At 38.0% G+C, this 27498-nt stretch overlaps 1 protein-coding gene across 1 annotated transcript in view; it reads right to left on the bottom strand.

The window, feature by feature from the left end:
* The window catches only part of Lmnb1 (lamin B1), a 52210-nt gene extending 25539 nt beyond the window's left edge, over window positions 1-26671 (bottom strand). The window contains exons 1-2 of the mRNA XM_046460158.2: window positions 25927-26671; window positions 626-782 (exon numbers count right to left, since the gene is read on the bottom strand). Coding sequence (XP_046316114.1) covers window positions 626-782; window positions 25927-26285 — 516 coding nt within the window. The 5' untranslated portion in view covers window positions 26286-26671. The remainder of the gene's footprint in view (window positions 1-625; window positions 783-25926) is intronic.
* Between the last annotated feature and the right edge of the window lie 827 nt (window positions 26672-27498).

The following is a 27498-nucleotide window of genomic DNA, read 5'->3' as shown; positions in this document are numbered from 1 at the left end:
GCTGATCCCACTTACAGGGTACCAAACAGATCACCTGTTAAAATGGCCAATAGAGTACAGAACAAAAACCTATCACTCCTATTTTTAAAATCAAACCAATGATTTTTAGTTAACCACTTTGATATTTTCCTGTGTGCAAGAAACAGCATTGCAACATCTTCTTTCCTCACCTCACATCTTAGTACAATCGTGAAATAGGTTCTGAGAGCATCTACACAAGAAAGAATGGCAAGATCTATATAACCCCCACAGAATGACTGAGAGGTGATTGAGCTTTACATGTTAAGATACCTAAAAATTTTCTTCAGGGAGCTTTACATGTTAAAATACCTAAAAACTTTCTTCAGGTAACTGATCCAAAAAAACCCCCCAAAAAACTAAAATTCCAAAATAAACATATAGCCTTTAAAAATCAATCAATCAGGGCTGGGGATATGGCTCAAGCCGTAGTGTGCTCGCCTGGCATGCGCGTGGCGCTGGGTTAGACCCTCAGCACCACATACAAATAAAGATGTCGTGTCCACCTAAAACTAAAAAATAAATATTAAAAACAAAATCAATCAAACCAAGGATTAAGACACATGGTAATTAACCTTCCAAACATGGCTCACAGCGTTTACCTTACCTGGGCAATCTGATCCTTCAGATCCTCTAAATCTGCCTCTAAACTTTTTTTGTCGCCAAGGGCAGTAGCCAGAGCTGCATCTTTAGAGTTCAGTGCTGCTTCATATTCTCGAAGCTTGATCTGGGCACCATTCAGATCAGATTCTTTCTTAGCATAACTGTAATACATTTGAAAAAGCACAGATATCAAATTATACCCCTGATTTTGAATCCTTCTCCTTGCCTGCTAAAAGGAAAAATAAAAGAGGTGGTTTAAATAAGGGCTATCCAAACCTATTAGAAAAGCAATTCAGGGCGTTAGATCTAGAGTTTTGGGTAGATAACAATATTCTCCTTCACTGTCACATTACTACTAGTGTTGGTTGTCTGAATAAGAACACATTTCATCCTTTTCTATGAAGAGACACATTAAAAAAAGATTTTTTTTTTGAAAAAAGAAGTTTATTTTAAATACAACAACACAAACGCAAGATATATAGGAGACAGGCAAGATATAAAATTAGATTAATTACCTGAGAATGAAAAGTTATTTTTGTGAGTATTGGTTGTGGGTTTTTGTTTTGTTATTGGTGGTGGTATTACTAAGGATCAAACCCAGGGCCATGTGCATGCTAGGCAAGTACTCTAAAACTCAGCTACAGCCCCCAGTCAGAAGTAAGTTATTTTAAGAAGCAATTTTATACCTTAATGATGTATCAGTTATATAGAAATTCTCTTGTTATGTGTTTTTTGCTTGGTGGTATAACATTAAGATACACGTGTACTGTGTGTGTGAGTGTAAATGTTAATTAGAATTTAACTGACCCCAAAAGCTTAAAAGCAACTTCCACTTCTTATATGAAGTGATTTGAAATTTCCCTAACTACAAATAAGAGCCTTCCTAATATTTTGTAGAAAAATTATTTTATATTGTTAACTACCAAAAAATGAGGATGGAAGGCTAGGTTTTGTGGCTCAGTGGTAGAGCACTTGCCTCCTATGTGTGAGTCACTGGGTTCAATTCTCAGCACCACATATAAATACGTGAATAAATAAAGGTCAATCAGCCATATAATGCTGACAAAAAAATATTGAAAAAAACATTAGGATGGATTGATTGACCTTGGTGCCAGGGATTGAATTCAGGGACACTCAACCACTTGAGCTACATCCCCAGCCCAATTTTGTATTTTATTTAGAGACAGGGTCTGTGAGGCTGGGTTTGAGATCCTCCTGTCTCGGCCTCCTCTGGAGAACTGAGATTACAGGCATGTGCCACCATGCCAGGCAAAATGACGTTTTAATTGAGATTTTTTTTCTTTAGTATTAGTTTTTATTATTATTAAATTGGGTTCTACATTATAAATTACAAGTTCATTTGGATACAGTTTGTCCAATGATTTTATTTTAAAAGACAGATTTTTTTTCTCATTCAAGTAACTATCATTAGTTATATAATAAGTCTTAATATCAAATTTTCAATAACTGTTCTTAAGTAAAATTGCTAATGTAGAAGTTACTTCTACTACTGACTTTTGAAAAAGAAATTTTTTAGTTAATAGAAAAATTAAAATAGTCTTGTAATGTTAAAAGAAAATGAATTTTTAAAAAATCAACCAAATGGTAAGAAAATACAACTTAAAGACTTCTTACACATTTTGGTATCATAATATAACTAAAATCTCAGATCTTTTTACTAAAACCCATATTTCTAAAAGCCACAAGATGGCAGGCTTTCACTGAAAACTAGTTTAGAAGAGGTTAAAGAAAACCACAGAATCATAACCTACAGCCATAATGGTTATTCACCACTTCATTCAAGCACTGGGTTCTCCACAGAAATAGAATTGCATCTTGTGAAGGAGCCACTATTTTATTCCACTATAAAGTGGCCAGAGTTGGAATAGGATACATAGCATAATACATGATTTAAAGTAAAACTGTATTTTGTTGAGTACTGCACAATACTTAACAAAAGCTACTAGCTCAAAATTATTTAAAAATTACAAAATCTCTGCTTCACCGCTATTTAGTGTTTCAATCTTAGACGATAATGTGGTGCTTCATAACTGCAGAGTAAACCTATGCTTTCCACGGACCGACAGCCTACCAAGAATGATGGAGAACAAAATATCACGATGATATTAGACTACTGCAGTGTTCTGTAAAAATGGGTATATTTTATGAAGTATCTTCTTCATGTACTTATTGAATCACACTGATTTTATGGGTAGTACATGCATATAGCTTGAGACTCAATCTTCCACTAAGTAAAAGATACTGTGCAACATTTTGTACAGTGTAGAAAATACAAGAAGTCAAAAAATTAATCGGGCAGTGCACCCAGATGACTAAAATATGGTTCTTTCACAAAACAAAATAAGGTAAGAAGAGGAGGACTGAAATGGATGAGTACCTTGAGTTTCTTAGTGCTAGCAGTTGAAACTTTCTAAGAGCTTGAAGTTCAGCCATACAACGCTGACAGTGTCTATTTAATGTCAAGTTCTTAGTCACTTAAAACAGTGATAGTCTATGAAAATATAAACTGCTCCATTATAAATGCTACCTTAAAGCTCTTCCACCTTGCTGAGCAAATTAGGTAGATATAAATCAGAGGCTGGAGATGTATTTACAATTGCAAAGAATTTATTATTTGGCTTTTTCCCCCTATACAGAAGTATACTTCCCAGCGAATACCAACTGTTAGGTTTTTAAAAACATGTACGTGATTAGAAGCTCGAATAATGGTGGTGGGGGGGCAGTTTAAAAGAAAAGTGCCTCCAAAGGAAAGTAACCATCTCTTAAATTTCCTTCTGTGGGGAAAAAAATATCTTGTGTGTGTGTGTATGTATATATGTATATACATACATATATGTATATATATACATATATGTATATATATATGTATATATATATCAATACACACAATGTACACAGAGAATATTTCTGAACACTTGTACACAAGAAAAGAATGAATGGTTCCCACGGAGGAACTGGAAATTGGCCTAATTCCTTTGTCTTGAGGGACTACAACAATCACAACTCCTATCAGGGCCTGCTTATATCCAACTAGACTAGAGGTAAATATCTGACTCTGGAAGCCAATCTCTGACCAGCAACAATTCAGATTTCATCGTTCAAAATCTGAACTATGGAAATCAACTACAGTGAAAACTGGAACTAATAAATTGTTAGAAGGCATGACATGATTAGTAAAAAACAAATTAAACCAGGTAACACCATGAAAAACACACGATATCCCCCTGCCAAAGAGTTGAGGTTTTAAGATTTTATGATTCAAAAAGTATAAATCTTCTAACATAAAACCTTTTAATAGCCAATAACAGTACTTTCAAAAGCATGTTTTATTTTGTGTTTGTTTATGCATGGAGATGCTAGGATTAAAGACAGAGTGCAGGTATGGTATCCTATCAATCATTATCCCAACAGTCCTAGTTTTCTGCATGTGGTTTGAAAACTTCTGATTATCTAATGTCCAAGCTCTTTAGTGTATGTAGCATGGCATAGCCACCTGCAGAGACCTTCAGGACACAAGTCTTGAATACCTTCTGGCTTTGGATCTTATTCTCCCCAACTCCAGTGTCATCTATTCTAATTCTTAACTCCATTTAACTCCTATCATTCAAAACTGAGACCAAACAAACATCATCTCTTCTTTAAAGCTTTCTTGCTTTATCTCTCCTAGCAGGAAAAAAAAAAAAAGACATCTGGATTCCACTGCACTTGGTTCAACATTCTACTACAATGCACAGGACACCTTCTTTCAGAGTAGATGCTCCAAAAAAAAAGAAAAAGAAAGAAAAAAAGAAAAAGCAACAAACCACAGCAAGAAATACAAATACAAAGTTCAGAGCAAAACCTAAAGTCATATTTAATGTAACAGTTTATCAGTAGAAAAGTATCTTCTGTTTACTGAGGATGAAGCTTATTCTGACCCCAATCAACCTAGATCTGCCCTACAAGCCACCATGGCCTTCTTGCACAGAAAGACAGCAGGCATTATACTGTCCAACACAAGCCACTTTCTGTGATGCCAAGTAATTTATAGTCTCTTCTCCTATAACTTTGTGAGTGAACTTTTTGGTTTTTCTAATCCCCTCCCAAAATGCAGAATAATATTTTATACACAAGTACACCAGAGAGTTTGAAGGCAGAGAAAGAAGGACTGAGTCTAGGCCCTAAATTTTTAAAACTTACTTATTTAATCCAAGAAATATTGAGTATCTACTATGTACTACCCAGATAGGAAGATAGATAAGACAGGGTTCCTGGTGGAGTATACTTTGCATTTTAGGAGATTTTTCTTTCTTTTTCTGGACCCTGAATACCTTTCTACTGCTGTAGGTCAGACACTAGCCTATATCACTACACTTAGGTATTTAGCTGTCTGGGTGACATAAAGGTGTATCTTGTAGATGCTCAAGTAAAGCAATAAGGAAGGACTTGTAAGGGGTACTGCAAAGGGAGCTTAGGGCAAATAGTTCTTGTAGTTGTCCTTACATCCCAAACACCCTTCAGCTGTACAAATTATTCTGTGTACATACATTTCTCTTCTTCCTCCTTGAATCCATAACATTAACAGTGGCGAAAAATTAATGTTTCATAAAGCTAATAAAGGGAGGAGAGTTGACGACTACTACTTCTACACCTTGCACACACTTTAAAATTACACTGATCATACAAATTCCTATGTTTCTGGATGTGCTTTACTACTCCAAGCGACAGAACTCTTTCAGGGGAAGGCCCATTCTTATTATCTCTATATCTTCTACACAGAAACAGAAAGCCTGGACATTACTGTCATTTTGTTAACTGTTAAAAGAACATGGGGCTGGGGGTACAGCTCAGTGACAGCGCATGCATTTCTGACACCCTAGGTTTGATTCTCAACACCAAAAAAAAAAAAGGGGGGGGGGGAGAAAGAACCCTCCACACACACCTTCCTAGAAAGCTCCCTCCAGGGTTTATCCCAACAGTCCTCGTTTTCTGCTTTTTTCATCCCATGTAAAATATCATGTCTTTTTCAAGGAAAAAAAAGTAACTGATACTTATATATTCTCTGTTAGTCACATTCTGAAATATCCTCCCTAACAACTCACCCTACCAATTTCCAAGAATGGATGAATCATAAAAAATTCTTAAGATTACACTCAAGCTGGACATGGTGTAATATCAACTAGTAGGAAGGCTGAAACAGGAGGATTACAAATTTGAGGTCAGTCTTGGCAATTTAGCAATATTCTATATCAAAATTAAAAATATAAAGGGCTGAGGATGAAGCCCAGTAGTTAAGATTGCACCCCTAAGTTAAATCCACACACGAACACACGACTACACCCAAGTCTCCATCAGATTAATAGCCTTGAATCAATGAGTTTTATGTCCACAAGATTAAGATTATGGAGGTCATACAGTGAGTTAATATTTTGAACATAATCTTTTAGGTTTGTAACTGTATTGCTTCTCATCACCGAATACAGTGTGGACAGCCCAAATGTAGTTATCAGCAGATAACTGGTCAGAATGCAGAAGCCTGCAGAATTGACATCCTGAAACATACACATACTAATTTTCTGAAGCTATTACATGCAGAGATATCTGACAGTGTCATGAAACAAAAAGCAATTTAAACAGGGATCCAAAGTCATTAGAAGTTATTACTGAAGGTGTTAGAATACATTTTTCTTTGACTATATTTTCTTTGACTATATTTCCTGACTGGCTTTGTTCAGTGTCATTGACCTGCCTGACTAAACTATTTCTACCTCCAGAGAAAGAATTTCTAGTGTTTTCATTTAAATTCAGTGTGAATCTAATGCTACAAATATGTGCACTCCTGAATAAGTCATAAAGTATTCCCATTTCCTTTAAATATTCTACACAAGAAAAAAACAACAACACACAACCAGGAAAACAAACAGCTTTATAAAACTATATCCTAAGAATTCCCTCCCTTAGCAAAGTTAGCTTTCATTTCAAATAAGCTTGAATTACACTAGTCACATTAAGCAGGCAGTTCTAATTAAATATTTGACCATTAAAGAAATAAGCAGCTAGAAAGTATATATTTACATTCCTGTTAACATTCTCCAGTAATGACTAAAGAGTAAGATATGGCTTTAGTGATATACTATGGTGTACTTTCCCAATAAGACCTAGCACCATTAACTGTCTGGGACACATATCTATCCTTTGCAGAGTCCTGTTAGACTAACACAGATGCAATAGGTTACTCCATCACTTTCTAAATTTCTCCTGCCATCTCTTACCACCATCAATACCATGTACCTTACTGCTCTGACCATATTGGTTGTTCAATCTATAGTTTGACATTGACATTAACCTTGGCTTCTCTACTTAAGTAATTGTCTGTGGAACTCAGGGTCTAAACTTTGCCCTCTGTACTACCCCTTCTGTTGGAAAAACTCAGTCTCACTTTCTTTATGTTCTTCATTTGTTTAGGTGTACCTCAGACTGGTCCTACCTCTAAGAAAGTAGAAGTTAGAAAATGCACCCAGTTACAGAACTGCTAGAAATGTTCGATGAACCTCTTCGGGAAATACATAATTACTATATAAAATAACTGTAGAGAACAAGTTTTCCCAGTCATACCACATACATAATAATATGCTGAAAATCATTTAAGACCTAGTAAGTTATGACACAATAACTACTTGAAAATTAATTAAGAAGCATATCATTACCATAAACTCTTTAAAAAAAGATCAGTTAAACAGAGAATAAAAAGAAATCAATCACAAAACTTGTAGGAACTAATATGTAGAACAATTAGAAGCTCAATACAAAATAGTTTAAATTAGGTATTGGCAAATTATCATCGTTCTATTAACATTTTCTTGGTCCTACTGTGTAACACCTGACACAAATGCTTAGCTGAATGAAATTTCTAGTTGGGGGGGGTTGGGGTTGTGGCTCAGTGGTAGAGCGCTTGCCTAGCACGTGCGAGGCCCTGGGTTCACTCCTCAGCACCATATAAAAAATAAATAAATAAATAAGTAAAGGTATGTGTCCAATTACAACTAAAAATAAAAATAAAATAAAAATATTTTTTAAAAAAGAAATTTCTAGTTTGACCAGTAGCACAACCACAAAAGAATGAGCGTTTCTCTTAATCACTCACAATGTAGTTGTAGGCAAAGAATCTGTTCACTTTTAGGACAGGACCTATAGACATGCTTCAGTTTGGTTTGCTTATTTTAAAAGAGTCATAAATTTCATTTTTCCTCAGGTACTTTTGTCCTTGTTCTTTGATTTCCATATACAAAAATGTATGTGCGGGCTGGGTTGTGGCTCAGTGCTATGGGGCTGGGTTGTGGCTCAGTGCTATGGCGCTGGGTTCAATTCTCAGCACCACATATACATAAAATAAATAAAGGCCCACTGACAGCTAAAAAAAAATTTAAAAACAATGTATGCGCAAAAAGTCACATTAAAAAATTAAAGACCTGGGGATATAGCTCAGTTGGTAGAGTGCTTGCCTCACATGCACAAGGCCCTGGGTTCAATCACCAGCAACACACACACACACACAAAGACCTAAATTATAAATGGTCCCTTTTTTGGCAGATTACATGCCTAGAATAAAGTATAAAGCTAACTTCTAGATATTAAATGTGCATGAAATTTCCCAGAGATTTTTATGGTACCACATATGCAAAAGAGTAGACAAGGTCAAGAATCTGTGTTCGTCAAATGCTTGCTAAGTGAAAAAAACTTACTGATATATATGTTCTCCTGAAAAAAAAAAAAAAATTCATTCAAGACATAATGACTGATGGATCTAAGAATATAAACTTTCAAGTTACACAGTTGAAAAAATAAACTGGACAAGAGCCATTCCTGTTTCTAAAGATAAAAAACAGAAATACAATTACTTGAGATTTTTACTCCTGCCTTAATATGTCAGACAAACCAATAATATGAAAAACCAGAAAACAAACAACTCTCAAGTTAGTTTTGAATTCCACTAAATCCTCTCTGGCTACTTACATCACTTTCTAGCATTTAAGAAACTATTACATGCTGGGGCGGTAGCTCAGTAGCAGAGCACTTGCCTAGCATGTGAGGCACTCACTGGGTTCGATCCTCAGTACCACATAAAAAATAAATAAAATAAAGACACACTGTCCACCTACAACTACAAAATTTATTTTTAAAAAAGAAGCTATTACAGATTGTCATCTTACATAAAAGAGAATCAACAAATGTACAGATTGAGAATTTTCTGAGGCATATACTGTAATCTCCTGAATGGAAATGAGTTTATTAGAGAAGATGAAAGAGAAACAGATGCCAAGCCAATAATGGGCTTTCTCTGCCTGTGTTTAGCTACCTTTCTTTTTTTAAAAAATATTTTTTAGTTGTTGATGGACCTTGATTTTATTTATTTGTATGCAATGCTGAGAATGGAACTCATTGCCTCATGCATGCTAGGCAAGCGCGCTACTACTGAGCTACAACCAGCCCGCTAGCTACCTTTCTTAACTTGACATTCACTCCTTACTTTTTTTTTTTTTTTCCACTCCTTACTTTTTGCTTTAGGACAATTCTACTTTGGAAAAAGAAATTCTGGGGGATGAAAAGGAAATACGATTCAGTTTTTCATTTTCAGACAAAAACATAATAGCTACCATTCTATACAAAATTATTCCTAATCTCCACAAAACAAGGATTTTTAAATTCCTCAAACAGATATGCTCTACATAAAGCCAGGCCAATTAGGCACAGCTGTCTGAGCTCTGTTCATGTTTTATATTACCATAAGGTTCTCTAGAACAGCTGTCTGGTGGCAGCTGAACACCACTCAACACAAGTACATTTATTCAAGTGACTATCAAATCTGTTCCTGGTGATCTCTTCATACCCATAGCTCAGAATCTATGTGGTCTTTATTATCTAGTCATGGTCCAAACTTTTCGAAGAAAAATAAACTTTGAGTTTAAAATAAAGGTTATTAATATGCCTACAGAAAAATCTTCTGTCCTAAAACTAAATAATCTTATTTAATAATAGGCTCAAAGTTCCTATTAAATATGCATTTGCTCCAACATTACCTGATCAGTTTCAACAGTATCCAATTACCATCCCTTCCAAAGGGAAAGGGGATTTGATCTACAACATTTCTCATGAAAGAAAATTAATGAACTTCCCTGTTATTAAAACAAATGTAATACACAAAACTTCCAGATAATCTTGTGATCACAATTCTTATTAACAAAGATTGCTACTGGCATATGCAAAAATACTAAGAGGCTTTTGCACAAACTCCAAAGCTATTGCTAGTAGTTGATCAGTCAACAAAATTAACCAACAACCCTATCAGAATCAGGAAAACCCTAACTGAAACCAGATTAAAATTAGGAAAACTAGTAAAAGAGATTGAAAGTAGACCACAGAACCTTTTCTTTGAAAACAAGAAATTCACTCTAATAAAAACAGGCACAGGAATTGGGGAATAGACACTTTAAGTACTAATACGAATGACTTATTCATTTAAAAACAACCACTACCAGTATTTGGTCACCTACCTACTATGTGCAGGCACTGACCTAGAAGCTTAGATACCAGCAGTTAACAAAATATGCGAAATTTCTGCCCTTATGGAACTTCTTGTGAGAAAGGTCACAAAATGCACAAATACAAAAGCGAGGCAGCATAGGGCACAGTCATCACTTGGCTACCTGCATTGTGCACGGCGGGGGGGCCCAGGTCTATGGTGCCCAGTGTAGCGGCAACGCACCTGGTGGAGAGAATCTGGAGTCTGAGAAGACAAGGATAGGCCCAGGAAAATGAAGAAATGGAGCAGCCTGTGCAATGGAGAGGAAGGCCGCCCTTTGGAAAGAGGTGAAGCCACCAGCCGGCAGGAAATAATAGAGACATGCCCACCATACCCAATAGGCAGATCAATAATGGAATGCGTAGAGATGGAGATGATATGGAAATGAGAGGAGATGAGAGAAATCAGGAGAAAACTTAGGGAGCTGCAGTTGAGGAACTGTCTATGTATTCTTATTGGAAGAGCTCTCTAATCACCATGACCAGCATAATGAATTTTGCCTTATGCCTTGACTTGGTCCATTTTCCATGAGATTAATACTGTGATACCCCTGTTTTTCTTTTCCTTGCATTTTCCTGATATGCCTTTACAGATCTGTTTGCTATGAACCTTATGTTATTTCCATGTGTCGAGTGGGTCTTGCGTTGCCAGCTTCTGGTTGAAGACAGCCTTTGCACCCAACCTAAGTTTCTGACAGCAGTAGGGTTTTACCCATTTGAATGGAAACATATAAAGTTAATAAAGCAGTTAAAAAGGAAAAAAAAACAAAACACGAATACATATGTCAAGAATAACCACTATTTGGAAGAAAAATAAAGCAGAATAAGGAGTGTAGAAGGGGAATATAATGATTGAATATAGTGGTCACAAAGACTAATTCTGTGCCTATAATTAACAGCCATTTTTACATTTTTCAAGCCTATATTTTATTTAGCAACATAAATACTAGTATCAATTGTAATTTCACTACTCCTTGATGGATTGTGTGGAACTCAACCTTCCGCAAAAAACAGCCTCCTACAAATTACTGTTAATAATTCTTTTAAGGGAGTTTACAGAGTGTTGGGGAATTTGTAGCTATAACAGAAAGCAAAATCTGACACTAGCCAGTCCACAAAGAGATTCCAAATTATCAATTATTTACACAAAATTATCTAATCAATGAAACAAATGTCTGGAAATATCTTGATAAGTTCTAGGAACGAGAAGAAAAGTGGGGCTGGGGATGTGGCTCAAGCAGTAGCGCGCTTGCCTGACATGGGTGCGGCCCGGGTTCGATCCTCAGCACCACAAACAAACAAAGATGATGTGTCTACCGAAAACTAAAATATAAATAAAATATTTTAAAAAAAAACATTACAGATCAGGGCTGAGAATATAGCTTAGTCAGTAGAGTGCTTTTTTAAAAAAAAAAAAAAAAAGAGAGAGAGAGAAGAAAAGTACATGGTATTTCAATAACGCATGAGTCGTTTTGGGACACAAATGCCACATTAAACCCGACTCTACTGTTACCCATTCAGAAACCTGATTAAAACAGCAAAAGTACAAATTCCTGGGGCCGGGGTTGTGGCTCAAGTGGTACATCGCTCGCCTAGCACGTGTGAAGCACTGGGTTCGATCCTCTGCACCACATAAAAATAAAAAATAAAGATATTGTATCCACCTAAAACTAAAAATTAATATTTTTTAAAAAGTACAAATTCTTGAGGAGAAAAACTGAAAATGAAGTGACAGTATTTTAGAAGGCCAGAAAGCAGATCATGAATAAAAACAACTTAACCAATCCAAGGGTGCTGAATCCTAAGCCAGACACTGGGTGAAGCCATACTTCACCTCAAAGAAGTATAATCAAGAAACCTCATTCATAAGAACCTCCAGAAATCTAGACACTGTGTGTTGGTTCAACCAATGTCAATTCTAACCTCCTGGTAGTACTTTCATACAATAGAAAGTCACCTCTCTAAGTTCCCCCAGACTCTCTTGCAGCTATGATGCTGAATGCCAGTTAGGTTCTCTAACCAAATTCATACATAAACGACAAAGAAGAAATACAGGAATGCACGGGACCAATATAGAAATGCATGGGATCGCATTCCAGGCCCTTGCATCAAATTTTCTGCTGACAAACAAGTCATGAAGGACAGAAAAGCATGAAGTTTTTCCTATGTCAGTATCACACATATTACTGTAGAACTAGTTAGGTCTTGAAATCAGGAAATGTAAGTCCTCCAACTTTGGTTTTTGGTTACTGCAGTTCCCATGCATTACCACATGAATTTTACAGCCAGCTTATCAATTTCTGCAAAACAACAAAAAAGGCAGCTATGATTTTAGTAAGATATAACACTGAATCTACAGAAGAATTTGAGGAGAGCTGCCTCCTTAATATATTTTTTTTTAATTTATTTTTCAGTTCTAGGCGAACACAACATCTTTGTTGGTATGTGGTGCTGAGGATCGAACCCGGGCCGCACGCATGCCAGGCGAGCGCGCTACCGCTTGAGCCACATCCCCAGCCCCTGCCTCCTTAATATTATATTCCAATCTATGAACTGGGATGTCTTTCCATTTATCTAAACCTTATAAAATTTTTTTCAGCCATGTTAAGTTTCTAGTTAGTGTGTAAGTCTCTCATTCCCATAATATTTATTTCTAAGTAATTTATTCCTTTTGATGCTATAATTGCTTTCTTAATTTCATGTTTGGATTATTTGCTGCCAGAGTACACAAATACAACTGATTTTATGTATATAAATTATATATTTGTATTATATAAAATATATACTATATATATATATATGTATCTATGGTATACTGACATTGCTAAACTTATTAACTCTCTGTTTTTGCTCTTAAAAGATTCCTTAAATTTTTCTATATACAAGATTATTTGCAAATAAAGGTTTTTTACTTCCTTTTTAGTCTTAATCTCTGGTTAAAACTTTCAGGACAATGTTGAATAGAAGAAATGAGAGTACACATTCTTGTTTTATTCCTTTGATATTTACCAGAAAATATCACTTGTCTTTTTCATAGAGATTCTTTAGCAAAAGTTTCCTTTTATGCCTACTTTGGAAATTTTAGTCATGAAACATAATGGACTTGGTCAAATGTTTTTCCCACATCTTGAACATATGGTTTCTGTTCTATTAATATGGTGTATTACTTTGACTTTCATAACTGAAGCAACCTTATACTTCCAGGATAAATCCTACTTAATAACTGTATAATTCTTTTTATATGCTAATGGATTTCATTTGCTAGTACAGATAAAGTATCCCCTTATCTGAAATACTCTGAAGAATACCAGATTTAGAATTTTTTCATATTTTGGAATATTTCCATAAACTATAGGTCGACAATCTCTAAATCCAAAAATCTGAAATGCTCCAAAATTCAAAACTTCTTGGGCACCATTACACTCAAAAAGTTCCAGATTTCAGATATTTCAGATTTTGGACTTCCAGAGTCTAAGAATACTCAGCTTGTATTTTTTTTTTAATTTTCCACCTATATTCATAAGGAATATAGTCTGTAAAATTCTTCTCTAATAGGGTCCACTGTCCATTCTCCAGTATCAACAGTGGTGGCTTCCTAGTCCTGAATCACAGCTACACATTGTTTTTTGAAATTCAATTGTTTCAAGGTGTACTTGGACATAAAAGTTCCCAAAGGTCAGTTATACAATATTCTAGGCATTATTCCTGTTCAAGCCCTTCTAAAATTTTTTTTCTAAGGGCCTACATTTCATATTGTTTACCATTTGTTTTCAACCTACAAAGATCAACAAACAGAAAAAGAAATTAACTTGGATCTCTGTCTCTCCATGTGATGCTGCCCTCTGCCATGTTATGATGCATCAAAAGACATCAAAAAGCAAAAAATCCTTCACCGTATGCTGAACAGCTGCTAGGGCCATATTCTGAGACTTCCCAGTCTCCAGAACAATGAGTTAAATAAACCTCTATGGAAGGAAGGAAGGAAGGGAGGGAGGGAAGGAGGGAAATTAACTTGAAGCACACAGTGGCTATGAAGAGGCAAGAGAAACTACTATATCCATAAAATTTAAATAAGAACAGGATGATATAGAGATATAAAACGAGTAATAAGCTATTTTTAAAATGACAGTAAAATTTGGAAGGGAAAATTTAGAACATCTATTAGAAGAGAAAAAAAATTTAAGGTAAGGAGACCAAAAGATCAATAAGGCCCACCATTTGACTGATAAGCATCTCAGAATATAATAAAAATAGGAGAAAATATCAATAAAGTAATTCAAGAAAATTCTTAAGCACTGAAGGACAAGAATTTCCACATCCAAAAAATTCAGCCAAATAACCAAAGCAATGTATGAAAAAAGATCTACAACAAGAATACCCTTGTGAAATTTAAAACTACACCAAAAGATCCTGTAAGGTTTAAAATTTTTCACTTATTACCACTTCTACAGTAACAAAACCTAAAAAACTATACAACATGACTTCAAAAATCCTAAGAAAGTATCCTTCACAACCTAGAATTCTACACCCAAATAATTAATATTTTTGCAAGGCAACTAGACTGGGGAGGAAAACAAGATTTCAAAAATTATTTCATTAATAAACTAAAACTAATAGTTTTAATGACCGATATTTTAACAAATGGCATAAAAAGTCCATATTATAAAACACTGAGTAAACGGAATAAAAAAATGCTATTTTCATAGGTGATGGAAAGTAAGAAGAAACACTAGTCATATTTCAGAGTTCTGTTAGAGATTATGTTAATGTTGTGTATTTCTGCATATATTAAAAAATAACAGAGCTGCTGGGCACAGTGGCACATACCTGTAATCCAGTGGCTCAGTAGACTGAAGTAGAAGGATCACAAGTTCAAAGCCAACCTCCTTTCCTTCACTGGCAACATTCTTGAACAAGATCTCTTTCGTCTCATTCTCCCTCAATTATGGTGGTGGTTTTGCTCTTCTCAGTCAATAATCATCACCCAGGCATAGACCATGGGTATTTTTTAGGTCATACCAAATTAAAAAACTAAAAACTCCTCATTCTCCCACTCAACTCTTCCTACTGCTCTATTACTTAGCATGATCCCATCCAACCCCATTGTGGATTTTCCTTATTCTATCTAGCCCCTATGTTTTCCATGTCTGCAAGTACTCCAAATTGCCAGCTGACACCTCCACCATAAAATCCAACAAACACCACTAACTCACTAATCTTGAGTAGATTCCTCCAAACCTGGGGCAACACTGTCTACCCAGGTACTGCACTATAGTACCACAATACTGTAGGGTCAGGTTTCTGTGTCCCCCCCCATGATAAACAACCTGATAATGGAATCTGAGTGTCCCATCTCTGTAGTCCCAGCATCTGGTTCAAGGTCTGGCAAATGGGTTGAAGAAAAAAATAAAAGAACATTTCTGTCACGAGTATTAAAGATTTATAGACAGGTTTTAATTTCTTTTGAATTAAGGCATGGCATAAAATGGGAAAGGAGATTTTTTTTAAAGAAGAGATAAAAGAAGTCTCTTTTAGTTATTCATCTTCACTTGTTCCTTACTAGCAAATGACTCCCTCAGTATTTCAAACACCATTTCAATTACTGCACCCTCCTGACAAATCCAAAATTACCTCTCTGAAGAGTATGGACTAACAATGTGAAAAACAGACATTTAATACCATTTTCAAAAGTAGTACCCAAAGGGACCTGAAAACCAAATGTCCTCCCTCCATGTCCCAAACACAGGTTACAGTGTTCTGTGAGACTGCTTCATGTCAGTAAACCAGAATCATACCTGCAGAACCATACTGCCATAAGGATTAAATGAGTCCATATATGTAAAAACTCTATCACAATGTTACAGAGACAGCTAGGATTCAGATTGTTCTACCATTCATTTATCTGCTAAGTCGTCTCAGACAAAAAATAACCTCTCTGAGCTTCATTTCCTCGTCCAGAGTAAGGTTATCAGAAGGCTTAAAAGATATTATCTGTAAAGCCTCTAGTATACTGCAGCAAACAGAACAGGCAAGAAATAAATGTCAGCTTTTCTTTGGAAGGTGTGGGAGAAGGTAGGGTGGAACTGAACTCAGGGACTCTCACATGGTAGGCAAGTGCTCTACCACTGACCAACACTCCTAACCCCGAATGTCTGCTCTTTTTCCCTCCTGCATCTTGCACAAGTTTTTTAATCTGTTTAGGCCACTCTTTCTGTATCTATAAAATCAATTGGTTAGATCAGATGATCTAAAACCCCTATTGCAATTCTATGATCAATAAAAATGAAATAAGTGCAAAAATTTTAAAGACCAACTAAGCATATCATTTAAGGAAAGCCTTGCTTATTACCCAGGTCTAAACCAAAACTATCAGCAGAAACCTAAGATTATGATCCAAGTGATCCAAGTGTAGAATCTTCTCTTTTATATTAGCAATGTAAATATAACAATTTAAATGGTCAATTTAAAAAAAAACCTATAGAAAAATATTAAACTATTCCAAACAGGACAAGGATATTCACCCATTCCTGATGGCATCAAAAATCGATAAAAGTGGCCAGGCACAGTGGCACATGCCCATAATCCCAGTGGCTGAGTAGACTGAGGCTAGAGAATCATAACCAGCCTCAGCAACTTAGTGAGGCCCTAAGCAACTTAGCAAGACCCTGTCTCAAAATAAACAATGGGGGGGCTGGGGATGTGGCTCAAGCAGTAGCCCGCTCGCCTGGCATGTGTGCAGCCCGGGTTCGATCCTCAGCACCACATACAAAGATGTTGTGTCCACATACAAACAAAGAAGTTGTGTCTGCCAAAACCTAAAAAATAAATATTAAAAATTCTCTTAAAAAAATAAAAAATAAATGAATGAATGGAATAAAGGTATTGTGTCCAACTACAAAAAAAATAAATAAATAAAATTAAAAAATACATAGGATTTAAAAATAAATAAATAAATAAACAATGGGCTGGGGATGTGGCTCAGTGGTTAAGCACCCCTGGGCTAAATCCCCAGTACCAAAATAAAAAAAGGTAAAAGTGCATTGCCTTTATCCAGTGGATAATATTTAACTAACAAATTCGATAACATTTAACCAGAATTAATTAGGGGACAAAAACCTGGTATTATCAGTAAAAAGGCTCCTAAATAACCATGTGGATTCAGAGAAATTGGTTAGATTGAGTCACTGTGAAGCTTATTTCCTTGATCAGAGCAAATTTAGTGGCCAATACAGGGTATCCTGTTACATCTTTAAAATGTGTTAAATGATATTCTACACAAGTATTGACAAGATGTCCACAAAATGTCACATGAAAAAAGAACATCTATAAATATTTATCATTAACCCATTTTTGTTAATAACATGGGTATGAACCTTCAAACTCTTTATTTTGGGGAGATGGAATTAAGTGATTTTTATTTTCTTCTTATTGTTTATCTGTGTTTTCTCATTTTCTATTTTTGTATCAACAAGTTATTTTTTTGAAATTCCAAAATACAACTACCAAAGTACAATCTCCTTATCACAGATGTGCACTGAAAAGGAAGGTTAAAACTTTGTTTAGAATTCTTGAATTCTAGAAATAACTAGGGGACTCAGACAAGGTTCCCTCATACAGTTGACACCTGAGGCTCCTTCTCTCTGTGTGTACATGATACGACCAAACTGATGGTATAAGTCTAAGGATTTCTGATGCAGGTCTATCCGAGGTAACATAATCTGGGCAATAAAGAATAAACATAAGCAGTACTGCTCAAGAAAAAGAAAGACTTGGCAGCACATTTTTACAGTGCTTTAACTTTCATTCTGTGTGTTTACTTCCTTGAAACTGAGTACACTAAAAGATTACCTTGTCTTACCCCCTAAGTTAAATAAACAATTTCAAAAGCTATCTTGCTGTACCAAACATCCTTTGAAAGCACAGAAAGGAAATGTCATGACAGTTTAATTACTTAAGACCTATTACCAAGACTTTAACACCAATTCTATGGGTTTGATCCTGCTGTAGTTTGAATCATGAATGTTCTTCAAAAGCCCATGTGTTAAATGTTTGGCCCCCAGGGGAGCTTTACTGGAGGTAGAAAACTTATAGGAGATAGGGCCTAGTGGGAGATACTTAGGTCACTGGGGAGTATGTCCCCAAAAGAGATTGCGGGACCCTGTTTTCTTCCTATTCCTTCTCTTCACTACCTGAGCATAAAGTGAGTGATTTTTGTTTTGTTTTGTTTGGGGTTGGGGAGGGTACTGGGACTGAACACAGGGACACTGGACCACTGAGCCACATCCCCAGCCCTATTTTGTATTTTATATAGAGACAGGGTCCCATCAAGTTGCTTAGCACCTCCCTTTTACTGAGGCTGGCTGCGAACTGTCTCCTGACCTGCTGGGATTACAGGCAAGCACCATTGCCCAGCTGTGAGTGGTTTTTATTCCACTACATACTTCCATCTTGATGAGCAAACCTGCCACTGGCTCAAAACAACAGAGCCAATCTTTCATATGCTGGAAACTTCAAAATTCTGTGCCAAAATAAAAATTTCTCCTTGTAAGTTAACTAATTCGGATAGTCTGTTATAGCATCATAAAGCTGTTTTCCTGAAAATTAAAGTATTATTTAATATGAAGTTTTGTGGCTTTTTATATTAAGACCAAAATGTGTTATCAACTTCATACAACCAGGGCAAAACGGTACATCAAAAAAAAAAAAAAAGAGGCTGGGATGTAACTCAGTGGGAGAGTGCATTCCTAGAGTGCGCATGGCCCTGGGCTGAATCTCTAACACTGTCAACAACAACAACAAAAAAAGAACAGGGAAAAAAACAAAGAAAAAATAGTAATGTGATATCTAAAAACACAGTAATATATGAAACGAAAGTTTTTAATTTTTGTGTAATCATCCTATGTACAAAAAAAATCTCAAAACCGATTAACATATATTATTTTAGCTCTGAACACCAAAAAAATATGAATGTTAAAAACAACCCTACTGTTATTATTTAACCTGTGGGCATTTCCTAAATTTCATTCATTCATGACATAAATGTGTAAAAAGCCAACAGAGTAAATGTAAGTCCAAATACATAGCAAGCCACAACCCCCATCCCTATTAAAAAATAATTTAAAAATTCATTATTTACATGCCTGAATGCTTCATGATTTCCTCAAATAGCTAATTTGGATAAAAATTCCCCCATTACTAGGAGAGGAGCATATGACAGGTTAGAAAAAAGGTTTAACTGTTACTGAGATTTAGAAAACTATTACTTAGCCCTTATCCCAATTATATAGGTAAGGAAACACAGGCTCAAAGATTTAAAAGCAAGCCAGATCAGTAGTGTACACTTAAGTCCCACCTTATGACAGAAAAAGAGAAAGAGAAGACAGACAGCTGAACACAGTGGCATATGCCTATAATCCCAGCAGTTTGGGATACTGAGGCAGGAGGATTCCAAGTTCAAGGCCAACCTGGGCAATTTATCAAGACCCTATCTCAAAATAAAAACTAAAAAGTACTAGGATGTAGTTCAGTGCTAAAGCAATACTGGGTTCAATCCCCAGGACCACACACACACACAAAAAAATCCACCTAAATGGTAATTACACTTAATTATAAATATTAGGTCCAAATTAAAAACTATATATAGAAAATTATTTTTAAACAAACTCAAGAACTGAAAGGACTCAAACCAACAGTAAATTGAGTCTTCCTTTCCATCTTGCCAATTACACTTCCCTTATTGCGCAAAAGTAACAAGATGATTTGATACTACACTGGCATTTGTCTTCCCTCAAGACCCAAATAAAAAGTAAGTAAAATATACAATATGGAATAAACCCACAGCAACAAAATAAATGGGAAAGGGATTATTAGCAGACATTAACAAATTTCTAGAAGATGAAATGTAAATAAAAGCACACATCGCAATCCCACTCACATTCGGAATATAAAAAGGTTTAGTGGAATAATGGTTATCAAATACTGGGAAGAGTAGGGGAGGGAGGGATAGAAAAAGACTGATCAATGGGCACTAAATTACATTAGATAGTAGGTATTAAGTTCTTGTATGCTAATGCACACCAATCTAGTAGAGTGATCAGAGATAATTACATACCCTATATCTCAAATATTTCTGCCATAAAGAAACTGTAAACACTTGAGAAAACAAATGTTTAATATTAAACATTATACAGTTTATACATGAATTGAAATATCACATGGTCCTTCATTTCTGTATTTTTATTTATTTATTTGTTTGTTCATTTATTTATTTATTTGTGTGTGTGGTGCTGGGGATTGAACCCATGGCCTTGGGCATGTAAGACACTCTACCAACTGAGTTATATATGCCCCAGCCCTCCTTGTTTTATTTTTGTTTTTATGTTATCCATTAAAAATAAATTATTTTTTTAAGTACACAGATGCACACAGTGTGCTATATGGAAACTGAAGCAGGACTAAAATTGAGATGGGTATTTACTGAAAAACAGCTTTGCATTTGGCCTTTCTCACCATCCTTTTTATGTGCTAACAAGTTGTCTAACAGCACACTCCAAATATAAAGAGATCCTCATTTATTCTCCCATTTAGAAGACAGCAAGATAACAGAATAATAGTAGCAGTAACACATAACCATTACCTAGCCTACGATCATAAACAAAGATCAGTAGCAAGAAAAAACAAATGTAACAAAAAGCACAAATGACCAGAAAATAAAAACAGAGATAGTCCAATTAACAGAAGTTTGTTAGTTTTGTTTGTTAGTACTGGGTACTGAACAGGGATGTTCTATCACTGGGCTATATTCCTAGCACTTTTTGGTTTTTGTTTTATTTATTTTTTCTTGGTTATATGGAATATATGTTGACATATTTAGTACAAGTATATTAAAAAAATATATCCTGAATCAACATTTTAGAATTTCCTCCCGAAAGTTTACCAGATCAGCTATTCTAAACATTTTTGCAGAATCACTGAAGGTAGTTAGCATCATTCCTCTTCAAGACTGTATTTTGACAGCACTACAATTGCATACAGTAATGTAATACTTTCTTTATTTTATTTGAGGATCTCCCTAAATTGTCCAGGCTGGTCTTGAACTTTTGATAGTCCTGCTTCAGTCTCCTGAGTTGCTGGGATTACAGGTATGCGTCCCTGCACCTAGCAAAAAAAGGAGTTTAAAGAGAAGACACCAAATATTATCTTCAGCTTAACGACACTGGATACTTAAAAACATAAGCAAGAAGATTAAAAAGGAAAATATCTGTTAAAAAAAAAAGAATTCTATGGGACTAAAAGTATGATTTCTGCTTTTAAAATGTCCCTACTAAGCTGGCAAGTGGACAAATATAAAAGAAAAATAGAGGAAAAAACAAGACACTGGGTTCAATAAGAGCACAGAAAAAGATATGGAAAAAAGCAGAGCTAAATTTAAAAGAAAACAAGATAAACACATACACACAGGCCTTCAAATTAAGGACCCATTTTTAAAAGCCAGGATGCAGGATAGAATATAAGCCTAGATATCGTTTAATCATCCTATGTACAAAAAAAAAATCTCAAAACTGACAACATTTATTATTTTAGCTCTGAACACCAAAGAATATGAATGTTAAAACAACCCTACAATTATTATTTAGCCTGCAGCCATTTCCTAAATGCAAAAAAAAAAAAAAAAAAAACTAAGATAAAGAAAAATTCTTAAAAGCTTTCAGGAAGTGGGGAAAGGCAACTACAAGCAAAACTACTAATTAGCACTGGATGCTACAAGACAATGAAACAGAAAATACCAAAATGATACTTTCCAGGCACTGACGTAAAATGTTAAAGTAGCATTCTATACCCAGCCCAACTATCAATCAAGCATGAACCTAGTTACTTTCAGACAAAAAGGACTCAGAAAGTTTTATTTCCTGCCATTCCTTCTGAATTAAGTTACTTCAGGATGTTGTCCAAAGAAAAATAAAGAAATCAAGTAAAAGGAAAATATGTTACCCAGGATGACACTGACTTTAAATCATGTAAATTCCAGGGTATCAATGCATAAGATACCTCAGAACAGAACATGCAAGGAAAAGTAGATTCATATATTATGATTAGATTTCTTCAAAAAGTCTGCATATATGCTGAAGCAAAAAAATTTTTTACAAGAAATGACATGGTTCAAATAGCTATCTAAAATGTGGCATACTGTAATTTGTTTTATAAAAGAGAATATTATGCCTGATCCTGACACTACGAAAATACACACAGTAGCACACCTAAGAAAAAGAGTTCTAGAACACTGCTTGGTAACTCAGAGATGATGATGATGATAATATGATGATGGTGATCTTAAGATGATATTGTTTAATCAGGGTATTAAACCCAGGGGCAGTTTACCACTGAACTTCATCCCCAGTCCTTAATATTTTTTGAAATAGGGTCTCACTGGGCTGGGGATGTGGCTCAAGCAGTAGTGTGCTCACCTGGCATGCGTGCGGCCCGGGTTCGATCCTCAGCACCACATACAAACAAAGATGTTGTGCCCGCCGAAAAGCTAAAAAATTAATATTAAAAAAAATTCTCTCTCTCTCCCTCTCTCTTAAAAAAAAAAAAAAGAAAGAAAGAAAGAAAGAAATAGGGTCTCACTAAATTGCTGAGGCTGGCTTTGAACTTGGGATCCTCTTGCCTCAGCCTCCTGAGTTGCTGGGATTACAGGCCAATGCCACCACACCCAGCCCCCTCAGAGAGTATTTTCAATTGTCAACCTTTCACAGATCTTCCTTCACCTCACTATTCCTTCAACCCGCTTTTTCATTTCCCTAGCATGTTATTACTCTAGCATTATATACATTATATTGTTGTGTAGTCAACTTTTCCTCGATATGAACAAAATACCAGACAAAAACAATTCAAAGGTGGAAGTTTATTTTGGGCTCAAGATTTCAGAGTTCCAAAGTCCACCAACTCCACTGCTCTGGACCAGAGATGAGGCAGAGCATCATGGCAGAGGTGCATGGTGAGTGAAGCTGCTAACCTTATCGTGGCCAGGAAATAGAGTGGGAAGAGTCAGGGACAAAACAAATAATCCCCAAGGAATGCCCCCAGTTGCTGACTTCCTCTAGCCATAACCCATCCATCTAAAGTTACCACCCAATAATCCATTCATGTTATTATCCATCAAATGGATAAATCCATTCATTAGATAACAACTATCATAATCTAATTATCTCATTTCTTGCAATAAGACAGCTTTTGAGGCACACACCATATCACGTTGATTCTAATACACACATTCTTCTCACTTCTTAATCCTGCTGAAATCAGCATGTATTTTCTAATCCCTAACATTTACAACTATTGTCAGCCAGGTGGCAGCCTTGTCACTGTAAAAAATCTTCAATGGATATTTTACAGAAAGATTATAAAAGAACCAGCATCAAAATGCCTCAGATCAGACAAGACAATTTTGCTTACTGGATATCACTCCCACTGCATTCAACAATGTTAAGATATTTGCTAATTTTTAAAAATCTCTATCCTCCACATATAAAACAGTGCCTAGTACATGAGATATCTGATCTGTGTTGTAATCTAACATTTCTGAAATTGGGATAGATGCAACAAAATGGATTCCACACAGTTGGCCCTGATTTTTTTTTTCATTTTTAGTGGCACATATTAATAATGGCAAGTCTTAAAATCAATGACATGTAAGATTTGAATAAATTCAGTATCAAAAAAAATTGGAGGAAGATGAAGAGCGAATTTGATCCTTCATTTCAAAAATTGATCCCAAGAGTTAGTTTTATTTATGTTTTGTTTTTGATTTACTAAGAATTATTTTTTTCTTTCAGTTAGGAACTAAATACCCAAAGATATAAAAATAAAAATATAAACTGCCTCCTCAAAGGCGGCAGTAAAAGCCAGCAGGCCCAGCTACTCAGAAGGCTGAGGCATGAGTATCAGAGCCCAGGAGTTCAAGAGCCCAACCTTGGCAACACAATGACACCCTAAACAGGGGAGTAGGGTTTCACTATGGTCAGTCTGCAGAATTTTATTTTTATCACAAACACAAAACTTTTTTTATTTACTGTTTTAAAACACTTAATGAGGGCTGGGGATGTGGCTCAAGCGGTAGCGCGCTCGCCTGGCATGCGTGCGGCCCGTGTTCGATCCTCAGCACCACATACAAAGATGTTGTGTCCGCCAAAAACTAAAAAATAATTATTAAAAAAAAAATTCTTTAAAAAACACTTAATGAGAGACATAAAAATATATAGAAACTGAGACAGGAAAATTCAGAGAAACAAAGAAATTCAAGGATAAACAGTCAAAAAGAAATTTCTCAACTGACAGTGAGGATGCAGAGACCATTAACTAGACTCAAATTTAAAAAATCTTTAAAGTGTGACATCAGCACTTGTTGCCTACTGATGACATTTTTTTGCTTATCAGAAAAATCAAGGAAAGCTAGTTACTGTGGAGCACGCCTGTAATCCAAGTGACTCCGGAGACTGAGGCAGGATGATAGCAAGTTGGGAGACCAACTTGCAAGTTCTCCTGGAGAACTTAACAAGACCCTACCTCAAAATAAAAAATAAAAAGGATGAGAGTGTAGTTCAGTAGCAAAGCGCCCCCGGGTTCAATTCCCAGTTCGGAGGAAGGGGGGAATTAGAAGTCAGCAAAGGTGTTGTGAGTGTATCTGTGAAAACTCAGACCACCTTAGATGAAATAATTACAAGCTCTCCCTCACTGAAACAACATTTTTACACAGCACCCCTTCACCTGCCCTGGCCTACTGACAGCCACAGTGACAGTGGAGTACGGTAGGGAATCCTAGCATAGTCTCTAAGGGAAAAACCAACTACATCGTGAGGAGTCAAAATCTGGGGGGAAAGAATTGCTGCCTGACCAGTGAGCGATCCGCCACTCGCAAAAGGCCGTGGAATACAAAAGCCCAGCTTAAAGAATCTCGAGTTCACAAGCACCCAAGAGCCCACAACTCTCCCCGCTGAAAGGCAGGACATTTTTCCCCAGAGAAAGCTAACATGGTAGTAAAACCAACTAGCCCAAGACTAGCAGTAGGCGGGCCAATCAGACCCCGCCCTGAATGTCCAAGGAAGGCACTGAGCGCTAGCAAAAATGTCACTGGGCCAAGACTGAGCGCGCCAAAGCAGGACCCACCCCCGGGAGACGCGGACGCTCCGGGCGGGTCCGGGTCCCTCCCCTTCCTCCTCCCGCGCACAGCTCATTCATTCTCGTAGCGGGCAGCAAGGACTCCGTGGCCGGCTATCCCAGCCTTGCAAACCCACCAGACGCTTTGTCTGGCGCTGGCCGGAAACCGGGGCGCGCACTCGAGCGCGCGCCCCTGCGCCAGCTCCCCCCACTGGGACTACCGGGGCCACCGTGCAGCATGAAGAGCAGTCTGGATCCCTGGGCCTTAGGTTTGGGGTTCGAGGCCGCGCACTACTCATCGGCAGCCCCAAGCACTGACTTCGCCCGACCATGCTGGGTACCCACGTCCTGGAAACAAGCATCACTGCTCCACCATCACTATAACTCGAGCTTCCTCCACGACCCTGTTCCTCCGTAAAACACAAGAATAGTTCTTTCCGGAGGCAGAGACCAGTCCCTTCCCAAGGGCGTGGGCACTTGGCCTCGGCTATCCCTACCCGGGGTGGACCCCGTAGGCGCAACCGCCCCTCCCAGCGCAACTAACGCGGCCCCCAGCGAGCAAACACTCACTTGAGGAGCAGCTGGTCGTGCTCGGCCTTGAACTTGCCCAGCTCAATCTGAAGCTTGGCGCGCTCTCGGGCCGTGTCGTCTAGCGCGCGTCGCGCGTCAGCCAGCTCGGTTTCGTACAGCGCCTTGAGTCCGGTGAGCTCGCGGCCGCGCACCTCCTCGCGCTCCGTCACCTGCAGCTGTAGCGCGCTGTTTTCTGTTTCCAGACTGCGCACCTTGTCGATGTACACGGCCAGTCGGTCATTGAGCTCGCGGAGCTCCTCCTTCTCCTGCAGCCGCGACAGCCGCGTGGGACTCAGCGGCGTGCTGGGGGCGCCGGCGCGGCTGCCACTCCGCGGCGGCACGGGGGTCGCGGTCGCCATGGCGAGCGGCGAGGAGAGCACAGCGATGAGGCAGCGGGCAGCACCGGCACAAGAAGAGGCTGCAGCGGCGAAGCCGGGACAGAAAGCCCAAACTGGCGAACCGCACTCGCGTACAGAGATCGGCGTGGGGAGGGAGAAGCACCTGGGATGGCGGCAGCGGGTTACAGCACAAAGGGCAAAGGGGAAGCGCTACGAATCAATCGATCGTAAAATGTCCTTTGTAAGAAAACACGCACACACGCACACGCGGGAAGGAGGGAGGGGAGGCTGACCGGGAGACCGAGCAGGTCCGCGCAGCCGCCGCTGAGTCTCCCGCCCGCAGCACTTTGTTTCTTCTCTGGCTGCGCGGAGAGGCGGGCGGGGGGGAAGGAGGGCAGCGAGGGGCGGGCGGCCGGCAAGCTGCGGAGGGGGGCGGAGGTGGCGCGGGCAGGGACGCCGTACTCCCCAACATGGCGGCTCGCGCACGTGACCGCCGCCGGCCAATGGGGAACGGGAAGCGCGCTCCTGGGGCTCGGGGGCCGGGCCTGTGAATTCAAAATCGGGCCCTGGGGCAACCGTCGACCTGAAGCGCGAAGTTGGGCGTGGCCGGGACTGCACTGAGAGAGGAGGGGAGGGGCGCCCGGGACTGTCCGCCCCCGGGCTCAGGGCCTACCGCGCGCCGGGCCTCTCCCCATCCCCTGTGGACCCCTGGAGGGGCTGGCCTTGCGAATGGCGGGAAAGAGCCGGAGATTTCCGGGGCGGGTTCGTGCAGCCGCCCACGCCCCGCGGTTCAGGGAAATTCAAATGTAAACGTCCGTAACTACCACGGACGTGGCGTGGTGGACCGCGGGCGTTGTAATCTTACCCGCGCCCCACAGGAGGGAAATGGCCGGAGGCTCCGCTGCCTTAGAGTTATGTAAGGGGCGCTTTCTTCCGAGGTTCTCTGCCGCTTGCGGGCCAAATGCAAGCCTATAAGATGGAAAACTATCGAAATACCTCCTCCCATGAAACTTGAGATGTGTGTGTTTCAAAGCGACTGATTATTTATCACAGAAAAAAACAGCAACCCTGATTTTAAATCACTTGTTACTAATGCTGGTGGGCCGTCCCTGATCTACTTCTAACAAGGTTTGTACAAAAAAAAAAAAGCTCGCAGATGATTACCTGCATGACTTTAGTAAACACGCACAAGTTGTTTTAGTGATCCATTTAAGGAGAATACCTAAAAAACCTG

This window comes from Marmota monax, unplaced genomic scaffold (genome assembly GCF_021218885.2).
Source record: "Marmota monax isolate L192 unplaced genomic scaffold, Marmota_monax_Labrador192_F-V1.1 WCK01_AAM20220418_F8-fsc00006, whole genome shotgun sequence".
NCBI classification, from domain to species: domain Eukaryota; kingdom Metazoa; phylum Chordata; class Mammalia; order Rodentia; family Sciuridae; genus Marmota; species Marmota monax.
This window is presented reverse-complemented; position numbering and strand designations above follow the sequence as displayed.